At 38.5% G+C, this 10,954-nt stretch overlaps 1 protein-coding gene across 1 annotated transcript in view; it reads left to right on the forward strand.

Moving 5' to 3' along the window:
* The window catches only part of radil2a (Ras association and DIL domains 2a), a 37,228-nt gene that overhangs the window by 20,453 nt on the left and 5,821 nt on the right, over window positions 1-10,954 (forward strand). Inside the window, exons 9-13 of the mRNA XM_014010311.1 lie at window positions 1,157-1,376; window positions 1,659-1,831; window positions 5,131-5,275; window positions 7,470-7,651; window positions 7,764-8,142. Coding sequence (XP_013865765.1) covers window positions 1,157-1,376; window positions 1,659-1,831; window positions 5,131-5,275; window positions 7,470-7,651; window positions 7,764-8,142 — 1,099 coding nt within the window. The remainder of the gene's footprint in view (window positions 1-1,156; window positions 1,377-1,658; window positions 1,832-5,130; window positions 5,276-7,469; window positions 7,652-7,763; window positions 8,143-10,954) is intronic.

Consider the following 10,954-nt stretch of genomic DNA (forward strand, 5'->3'; position numbering starts at 1 on the left):
CGTTAGCATTGGAGAGGCTAATGACTAGCAAGGATAAGATGGCGTTAGCATTGGAGAGGCTAGCGACTAGCATGAATAAGCTGATATTAGCATTGAAGAGGCTAGTGACTAGCATGGATAAGCTGGCATTAGCTTCGGAAAGGCTAGTGACTAGCATGGATAAGCTTGCGTTAGCATTAGAGATGCTAGGGACTAGCATAGAGAAGCTGTTCAACATGACATCAAGCATAAATATTAAACATAAAACTTATTACTGTGAAGCAGACACGCTTTAGTTGCTACCTGAATTAGCATCTGCATTTGCCCTTGTCTGTTGGTCTATGATGGTGTTTTTTTTTCTATTTAGCTTTCAAGTTGGGGCTTTATAGAGAAAGTTTTCTTTATTCAAAAAGTTTGTGTCTAATAAAGTAGGTGAGCAACCTAGGCATGCTAGTCACTAGCCTCTCCGATGCTAATGCCAGCTTATCCATGCTAGTTGCTAGCCTCTTCAATGCTAACGCCATCTTATCCATGCTAGTCACTAGCCTCTTCAATGCTAATATCAGCTTATTCATGCTAGTCGCTAGCCTCTCCAATGCTAACGCCATCTTATCCATGCTAGTCATTAGCCTCTTCAATACCATTGTCAGCTTATTCATGCTAGTCACTAGCCTCTCCAATGCTAACGTCATCTTATCCATGCTAGTCATTAGCCTCTTCAATACCAATATCAGCTTATTCATGCTAGTCATTAGCCTCTCCAATGCTAACGGACAGCGTAGGGAGTTTGCAGTCCAGTGGGTCACTAGCCTAGGCATGCTAGTCGCTAACCTCTCCAATGCTAACACCATCTTATGTATGATAGTTGTTGGCCCTCATACAGTGTCATAATCAGCCAAAATAAGCTACTTATTTACAAATCKACTCAAGAGGTCAAAAACATCAGAACATATTTCATTTCTTTCCCATTCCCATCTATGTTGCAAAACAAACCTTTCCTYCAAGTTTCTTGTACTTTTTGTGAATGCCTCCCTCTTTTTATGTTCTMTACTCAGACAAAACTATGGATATTTCTGTGCCACTAACTGTTGGAGTATGTAATATAAACTGGAATCCTGCAGGGAATTCAGTTCAACATCTCAACAGTGAAGTAAAATGTTTCCACCCTCTCCTACAGAGTATGTATTCYGCTCTGTCCAGCCTGCTGGATGGGAACCCGTTCTCAGAGAGCGGTCAGCTGCAAGTGCCTGATGGGCTRGGTACCATCCTGGACGTGCTCAAAGAGGCGCTGAAGCTCCTGACCGCCTTCCAGGTGCACCCAGACATCTCGCTACAACTRTGCGCCTACCTGTTCTTCTTCATCAATGCATCGCTCTTCAACTCGCTCATGGAGAGAGGTAAAGTCTCAGCTCAGTCTTTTGACTGTTGCTTTGGCATTTTGTGCTGTATAAATAGTTGGCTGGATTGTTTTTTTTTTTTTTTTTTTGCAATTATTGTTGTAAGAAATGGGCTTATAGTTTAGTGTTGATTATGGAGGAATTTGTGTTTTCTGCAACATTGAACGAAAGAAGCTGAAACTGAACTGTTAAAGTTAAAACAAGCCTAACAGAAGCTAAATAATCTGTATATTTATTCTCCTGCATCATGTACTTTTCTTACTGTTTTATTTGCTTGTTCAGGCTCTGTTGCTGGATTCTACCAGTGGTCCCGCGGTGTGCAGATCCGGGCCAACTTGGACCTGTTGTTGGATTGGATCCAGAGCATTGGTCTGGGCGATCTAGCCACTGAATTCTTCCAGAAGCTGTCTGCTGCTGTCAATCTGCTGGCCACACCTAAAGAAACCCTGCTGCAGGTCAGCAGACATCCGTTCCTCTCTTCCTGTTTGTCTTACCACAGACGGGTGCTGCCTCTGTTCGTGTTTACGTCAGCCTCCGTGTTTTCATTGTCCTAACAGTGGCAGTATGACTAATCTACTTTTCTATGTTTATACATGAGGTGTAAAACCTTGCACTTTGTATAAACTTTACATTTTTTAACCGTGTCAAACACAGAGAAATATTTCTAACTTTATTATTGCTGAGAAATATAACAATTCTGTTTATTAAAAACAGAGAGAATCGTTCTGGTTTMTAGTTAAAGTGTATCTGAGAACGTTATGTTCCTGCAGGAACCAGAGTGAGTTAATGTTTTCAAATGTTCAAATCATGACCTCATGATATGTCAGTAAAGGTGCGTCCATTACCTCAGATTATATGGATGAGTGTGTATCCTGTCCCCTAAACTAATATTTAACTCAAATAGCATTTTTTTTCTTTAAGAGGAAGAATGACATTTTAAAGCTTTGCTGTAAAGTTAATTTGAAACTTCTCATATCCTGCTTTTTTAGTGTTTGTCAGGAATTACACACTACATCACAGAATCAACACATGATGTAAAAGAACAAAGCCAATTTAATCCCTACTTAAGCACAATGCTCTCTTAGTTGTCTTTTCAGATTTTATTTGATTTATTTAACTGATAGAAGCTTAATAAATACTGAGACCAAAAGGAAAAACAAGTCCAAAACTTGTGCAAGAGGTCATGAAGGCTATAAAATGACAGCTTTTGACTGAGTCACGGTTTTTATGGCACCTGAAACGTGATGAAATGATAAGTATTGAATGTTTTTGTTGTGCCGTCTCTGCTGACTGCTTGTGTTTTATTTACCTCCTCTCTTCATGTGCATTCAAGGCTTTTAGATCAAAGCTTGCATGTGAAGACAGTAAGGTTTAGTGTAATGTCTTTAGCTAGTTGTTGTGGGACATAATGCACAGAGGGATTAGTTTAAGTCAGAGATTAGAGAAGTGGTTTAACTAGGTTCAGATGCAAGTTTGGGTGCGCTAGAAGTTATTAGGATTTAAAGTTTTTAGACTTTTATTCCTATTTATTTGTTCTTTTTTGATTTAATAGCTTTTTCAGTTGTTTTTATCGCACCCCCATCATAGGTGAAGCATGGTTTTGCTGGTGTATCTGTTTGTAAGCAATATATTTCAGGACCTAATAGACATATTTGAATAAACGCATTGCATCTCTTCAAGTAATATTACATGTTTAATTTTTAATTGAACTTTTATTAAGCAATATGACATTTCCACTTTCTTTTAGATTAAAAAAAGTGAATACTATAATCAACCAAATCATAAAACTTCAATAACTTCAATTTATTTTATTTATCAACTGAAGTTATTGAAGTTCTATGATTTGGTTGATTATAATATTTTATCAGTTATGTATAGGGCTTATAGAAACACATTACCTTAAGCATCCAATTACATTTTATTTAAAGAGAGAGAGGATAGAGATGTTTGTGAAACCTAAATTTAGATCCAGTTTGAAGGAGTGGTGTTCTTCAATCCAAGGAATAGGATTATGGAATAATCTGGGGATTGATGTTAAAGTGCCTGTGACTTGCCTATCCTTCAAATACAAAAAGTCAAAGAAAGCAACTTCATACTTAATAAAATTGACATAGTACACATGATTTTTACCCGTTTTGTTACATAACCAGCCTATTTTRTTTTAAATTCTGCTCAGCCAAAATGAAACAGGAAGTGACATCAAAGGGGAACGCATTATTAAAATAAACTTGCTGGTTTCTGTTTATTAAAACAAAATTATTTAAACTTTAACTCTTCTTCGTCTCTCTTTGATAGTGACTAAAAATAATCTAAAGAAATGTCAGATTCTCTACAGTCTGTGTTTTTTAGCTTTTGTAACAACGCTTCTCCTTTGACATCACTTCCTGTTTCTTCACATGCAAATATCTCAGCAACCGTTCATCTCAGGGACGTGAAATTTYTTTTGCAACATGTTATCAATGTTATCTTTCCAAAAATGCATTCATGTTCATTACAAAAATTTGATGTCACAGACACTTTAAAAATGCCAGATCAAGTTTTATGTTTAGGAGAATGATAAAAGTTAGTCTGTTGAAAAAAATATAAAGTAGTATAATGTACGAATACAGATTGTCACTCAAGAAGGAGTTAACGTTTTTTTTTTTTTTTTTTTTTTGGTATTGTTTTTGTTATTTGTAAATTACTATTGTTTGAATTCAGATGATTTAATCCGTCGTTGCATCAAGCAGGTCTCGTATCACTGAATAAACTGAGGTAATCGTCTCAGTTTTACACAGAGTTCAACACCTGCTGTTGGTGTGACTCAAAGTTAAAACGCACACAAACACAGCTGCTGATGGGCTCCGTCTCGTCTCCTTGTTGTACAACATGAGGCAGCTAGTTTTATAGAAGTCTGAGATCACTTTGTGGCCACTTCAAACCAGAACACACCCTCAACAGATTTTTCTTTTTCCATCTGTAGTTCTGAGCTTTTTAAAACTATAAACGCTTGCTGGTACGGCTGTAAACTAAACCAAAGGGATGTGCCAATTCTTGTTTTGTGGGGGGAGTAGAATATAAGTGACAAACATTAAATCTTAGACATAACAAACAGAGAACATTTTTAGGTTTCTGTTTATAAGCGGAGCTCAGACATTAGTTTCTGTTGGCCTCAGCGACCCAACAACACTCTGCTGTGGTTTCAGTTGTGGCCCCGGCATGTCTGCCTAAAGTTTTACTTCCTGCTATTCAGCTGGAATCAGCTTTATGATGTTTGTTTCACAGTAATCACATAACTGCTGCCGAGCGATTCACCTGCTTCCTTCGTCATAAAAAGACCAAATATTGTGTTTCTCGTGCGTGTTCAGGCTGCGGTAAGACGGGGATCAGATCTCTCAAAGACATTATCATTAGTGATATGAAATCCAACTCTCAACACGTTTTTAACAAAACAAACAAGAAGAGACGACTGTAAACGCTACTGTTTTCACCAGCTACGTCTGGGAAATGTGTTCCCACGAGGCTTCGCTGCCACATCTGGTTCTTAGGTGGCAGTGAGGGAATCTGTGTATTCATCCCATAAATGTTTTAAATCCTTTGCATGGGAATGAGAGAGGGGCACCGAGTGTTTATGTGAAAACAAGAATATGAGAAAATGCTCTGCCACTTCATCGCTCTCACGTTGGAAACAAAGAGTTCCTTTAAATAAACTCGGTGGAGTTTATGATAGGGTTTGTGTTTCTCAGGGTTCTGTTGTYTTGTTGTGTTTATTCAGGCGTCCTGGGCTTCTCTCAGGACCGAGTTCGCTGCTCTGAAAGCGGCCCAGCTTCACCACATGCTGAGGGAGTACAGCGCCGGTAAGACCTGTCCCCGCGGATGGAGCCCAGCTCCAGAAGAGTCAGAGGACGCTCTCAGGACCGGTGAGTCACACAGACACCCCCCCCCCCCCCCCCCCCCCCCCCTCCCCCCCATCTCCAAATATTTCATTTATCAACAGAATCAGTATCTGAGCAGCCTCTTTTTGTCATTTAAAAGAAAACAGTTAGATTATAACTTATTGGTTATCTGACAGATTTAACAACAGTTTTTATTAGAAGCAAAAACATTTGGATTGTAAGATAAGTTACTGCTTATTGCAACACCTGTTAATGAGTTTGTATGGCTGAAAAATCTGTCATGAWATAAATGTTTCATATRGGTCGATATAGAAAATTCTTAAAAGTCTTATCTTTCCTGGTGCTGTTTAGCTGAAAGGTCCTCGCTTATTTTATCAGAAAGTTGTCAACCATTACCAGTTAATAACCAGTAAAGTTATCCARATAATTGGACATGTTTTCTATTGATATTTACCCCGTGTCAATCACGATATATATTGTTACTGAATTATCGCCCAGCCCTATATGGCTTCTCCATGACTGTTTTATGTTGTTGATTATCAAATCAAGTGATTCTCAGAAGTTGAAACCTTTATTTGTGTTAACATCTGTTATCATATTGGATTAGTAAATTTACTGTCATCAGTTTTCTGTTTTCTGTCACTGAGATCCACTTTCTGAGCAGTTTCTCCTCAGGGCAGCTTTTATTACAAAAAGCTGGAATTACCAAGCTCCTTATTACAGGTGTCAGAAGAACCTGTTACCAGCTTTTCATGTTTCGACTTGAAAACTGGCATGCTTAAAGATTTAAAATAAATAAAAAGTTTATTAACATACTAAATATTAGGGCTGGGTATCCTGGCCAGTTCTCTGAATCGATTCATCACGATTCAATTCGATCTGCTCTTAAATAATGAAAATGGTTCAACTGTGTTGCAAAATACAAATTCACTTTATTTTTTCTTTTCATCATAAACAACAGGTTTTAAGGAGAAACTTGTAAATTAAACAGTTTAATCTTGAAACCAAACTGTCTCGAGTTTCAAAGGTTTTAATTAAAAAGGAATTGTAAGTGACAGTGTTGTTGTTGGAGGAATTCATTTTTAAGAAATGAAGAATAATTTTCTTGATGAATAAGAAGTGATGGAAAAAAGCTGCAGGAGAAGAGGTGGGCTAATATAAGTTTATTTCTGCCCACTCTTTTGAGCATGAAAACTATATATTTGTAATGTTTCGGTTACCTTCTGTTAAAACAAAACAAAAAAAAAGATAAAAATGATACAACTGCAACATTTAATCACTGTGGATTTCATAAAGACATTTCTTAAAGTTTAAAAATAATAATATTGGTAACTAAACTAAATGATTTTGTTAGAATTTCATCTTTCTCACATTTCTACCTGCAGTCAGATGTTTACATCCAGTAGTTTTCCTCCACAGAGTAAATCTTTACAAACAGAAGTCTCCATGGTCTCTGATAGCTTTAGGCTCTGCAGAGTCAGCTGTAATGTTACTGATTCCTTAGTTTCTTTTGTTTTGCTCCAGATAACTTATCAGAAGCTAACATTAGCTCTGAACATCAACCGGAGGTAAACATACGCCAAGCCAAGGGTGACAAAATATAGAAATACACTCAGCTTCATCACACCATGGGGGAAAAATCCATCCCATGCCCTGTGGATCAATTTTAACAAGTTTACCGGTAAATGAAATCGATCCAAGACTGATTACACTTATTTTACCCAGCTTTATTAAATAAAATCAGAGAGCTGAACTCTCTGAACAGAGCTTGAAGTTGGAACTTCAGCTGAAAGTTAGTTTCTGGTTTTTATTAGAAACATCACATTTCAAAAACCAAGCCAACATCTTAAATATAAAACTTCTGGAGGCCGCTTTAATGTTCAACAAAACAAAGAGGAAGACATAAGTTTCAGAGTGAAACTGCTTAATGAAAATAAACTGAGATGATTTCTCTCAGCCTGTCTCCACCAATCAGCTTCATCCTACAGTTCCCTCTTCCAGCAGGACCACTGCCACGAAACTCTCACAGGATTTTAATTTGCTACTTCAGTCGAACAAACTGCTTCCTGCTGGATCAAARGAGAGCTTTTGATCTGATCTTAACTCACTGCCCATAATTAGTTGTTAGTACAGGATTGAGTTTCATTACAAAGCTTAGCTGAATGTCAGTGTGTTTGTGAGGGTAACATCTGGCCCCTTCGTCTCGTTTTCTTTGCAGCGGACATCCTGGAGAGCTTTGATGACCACCCGCCGCTCATCCTGCCCAGCAGCACCTTCCACCTGGAGCTGGGGAAACCTCTGGTGGAGCCGGCTCTRTTTGAACAGCTGGCTCACCTGCAGGAGTTCCTTCGTCAGCTACCRGCCACCCAAACTCAAGCTGAAAGGGATGGAGACGAACAGGTAACAAGTTCTCTGACCCCGACAGCAACCAGAAGCCAGAAGCGGTCAGGAAATGAGACGCTTTGATGGTTCTACATGTGTTATTGATCAACTTCATGTGGTTCAAACTCAGGCTGCTAACACGACAAACACAGACGGTCCAACGGGGAACTCCCCCTGCGCTACACCTTTTAAGGATCCCGCTCATCAGGTGGTCTCTGAGGCCTCGACCTGGTTCAGTCCTGAGGCAGACCCCGACCGTGCCTCCCCTGGAGAACCACCGCAGGTCCGAGGATCTCACGGGGACCTGAGCAGTTGTGAAGCAGTTCTCACCCAGAAGCTGAAAAGCCTGCAGCTGCAGAACGACCTCCCAGGACAGGAGGACCTGAGCTTCCACAAGAGCCTGGCTCTGGACCCGTCGTGTCTGCTCACTCCACCCAACACCCCGCAGGGGATGGAGCTGGCTGAGCTGGAGGCCGGTCTACAGGAGGGCGCCCGGCAGCTGAGGAAAGGTAACGTCACACAAACAGTTTCTGCAAARGATTTGATCCTTTCAGTCAGGATAACAAACACTTCCTGTTAGAAATTAAACACTAAACCCCCTCCACTACTTCAGAACCAAATCTGTCTGTATTTAACTAAACTGTTATTCTGTCATGAACAAAAAAAGCTTTGGGTTTCCACCTCAGAATAAACACAGTAACTCTTGACAGCACTTGTTCTTTAAAGTGGTTTTTAAACTTTTACCAGCAGCTGAAAGATATTAAAGTGAAACCTGATGGCAGCAGATGATAATAAGGATGTTCAGGAAAACACAGGGAGTGAACCACTTTTTTTTTCCTTTTAAATGTTAAACAGAAAGAAAAGAACAATTTATGTAGGTTTATATAAGCAATGAGACTTTTGTTTTAAAACTATGCAAAGCTCTTTTTTTGAAAATGAGTAAAATATGTTTCAGGCTTCCTGCAGATCCTTAAAAAGTCTTAAAAGTCATTGAATCATCAGTCCAAAAATAAGGCCTTAATTAGCCTTAAAATGTCTTAAATTAATCATTCAGAAGGCTTAAAAATGTTAACACATTGTATGATTGCAATTCATCTCAAATATTAAAATAGTTGGTAACATTTTTTTAAATATTCACATGTAGACATTCCCCTTTGTCATCACTTCCTGTTATTTCACATGCAAACTGTCCATCTGAGCAATGTGAAATTTGTTTTTAATATGTTAATAATGNGGTTTATATAAGCAATGAGACTTTTGTTTTAAAACTATGCAAAGCTCTTTTTTTGAAAATGAGTAAAATATGTTTCAGGCTTCCTACAGATCCTTAAAAAGTCTTAAAAGTCATTGAATCATCAGTCCAAAAATAAGGCTTTAATTAGCCTTAAAATGTCTTCAATTAATCGTTCAGAAGGCTTAAAAATGTTAACACATTGTATGATTGTAATTCATCTCAAATATTAAAATAATTGGTAACATTTTTTTAAATATTCACATGTAGACATTCCCCTTTGTCATCACTTCCTGTTATTTCACAGGCAAACTGTCCATCTGAGCAATGTGAAATTTGTTTTTAATATGTTAATAATGTTATTCCAAAAATGCATTAATATTTCTTACAAAAACTTGATATCACAGACACTTTAAGGTTTCATCAACAGCAAAGAATGTGAGTCCTGAAACTCCAAATTTGAGGTCGTTAGAGGATTTCCTGAAATTAATTTAAGTTTAAATCTGACTGCTAGGAATGTTTCTGCTATAGTTAGATCTGGATAAAAACAGTTGATCTATTAGCAATATTTGAATATTTTTTTAATTTTTAATTTTTGTCATTTGTGTCTATTATGAAATTGGTCTTAAATTTAATTTCACTTGGCATTAAAAGGTCTTAAAAAGTCTTGAATTTAACTTGGCTTAAACTGCAGGAACACTGTGTTTACACTTAGGGACAAACGAAGCATTTAGTTGAATCCTGATGTCTTAAAAAGTTGTAAAGTTCACATGCAGACCAAACTTTTGCTGCAGAAAGTTTTTGGCCCAGATTACAACCCTTGTGACAAAAAAACTGCTAAAAGTGCATTTTTCTACGTTCAGTTTAAAAAGCATCAGGTTCATGTTGTTGCTTTTTGATGAGAGGCTGAAGGATCCACTTCAGAGAYGCTGAAGAGCCACGTGTGGCTTCAGAACCGCAGGTTTCAGACCCCTGCTCCAACTAATGAAGGCTATTAAAAATATAGAGCTGACCTCGTGGACCAGCTGCATTCTTGTCCCCGGCCGTTCCAGGTCCACATGAAGCTGCTCAGACATTAAAGAGACGGAGCGCCTCCTCTCGTCATCTCTCACTGACTGCYGAGGTCAAGAATTTGAAGTGGAAGGCTGCGCAGGGTGGGTGCTCTGCGCAAAGGAAAGACTGCTTCCTCTCCCCCCACCCCTATTGTTTATGAACGCCTCCGTCATGAGGTCATCCGTAGGAGTCAGAAGAACGGGGACCGTTTTAAAATGAAATCTGAATGTTCTGTGCTCTGAGGCAGGAAGTTGAAAGTAAAACCCTTCATCCTGTCTGAGAAGAGGTTTGTTGGACGCGTCTTTGGAAATGTGTTGTCTTTGACTGACCTGATGGTCCGAGCTCCACCCAGAGACAWTAAATAAGAAGGAACGACACGACAGCTCATTCTGAGGAGAAACCCAGTCAGCTCATAACTCCTCCTCCTTTACGTTAGCACGAGACAAATATCTATCAGCATTTGGTGTAACTGAGTCCCAGTTTCCAATAAAAGTCCAAATGTTTTATTTCTATTTTTTTCTGTCTTAAAAAGGCAAGAAATCCTTGAAAAAATTGTGCGTTTTTTTCCAAAGAATCTCTCAGAACTTTTGGAAAACATTCGTATTTAATATATAAACACAGAATTGTTCAATATAATTTCACTCAGTTCATTTCACTTTAATTATATAGCTGCAAGTCACAACAAATGTTGTCTCAGGGCTCTGTACGCACAAAACAATCAATCTAAAGAAGCAGCAGATTGTGCTGAATCACTTCATCACAGTCTCCATCCTGAGCAGCACATTGGTGTCAGTGGAGAGGAAAAACTTCCTTTAACATGTAGAAACCTCCAGCAGAACCAGAACCAGAAATAGGACCAGCTGGGTTTGGAGGACAGGAAGGAGACAGACAAACACAGGACTGGTCCAGGACTGGTCCAATGTATTTTCCTCTGGAAGAGAGACAAAGAAAACACATTATTGATAAAAGTAATTAAACATGTAGAGAAGAGAGACTAAAGACAACAGCAGAGTGAGGAAATGTTCTCAGTTTGTGCT

This window comes from Austrofundulus limnaeus, unplaced genomic scaffold (genome assembly GCF_001266775.1).
Source record: "Austrofundulus limnaeus strain Quisiro unplaced genomic scaffold, Austrofundulus_limnaeus-1.0 Scaffold67, whole genome shotgun sequence".
Classification (NCBI taxonomy): Eukaryota; Metazoa; Chordata; class Actinopteri; order Cyprinodontiformes; family Rivulidae; genus Austrofundulus; species Austrofundulus limnaeus.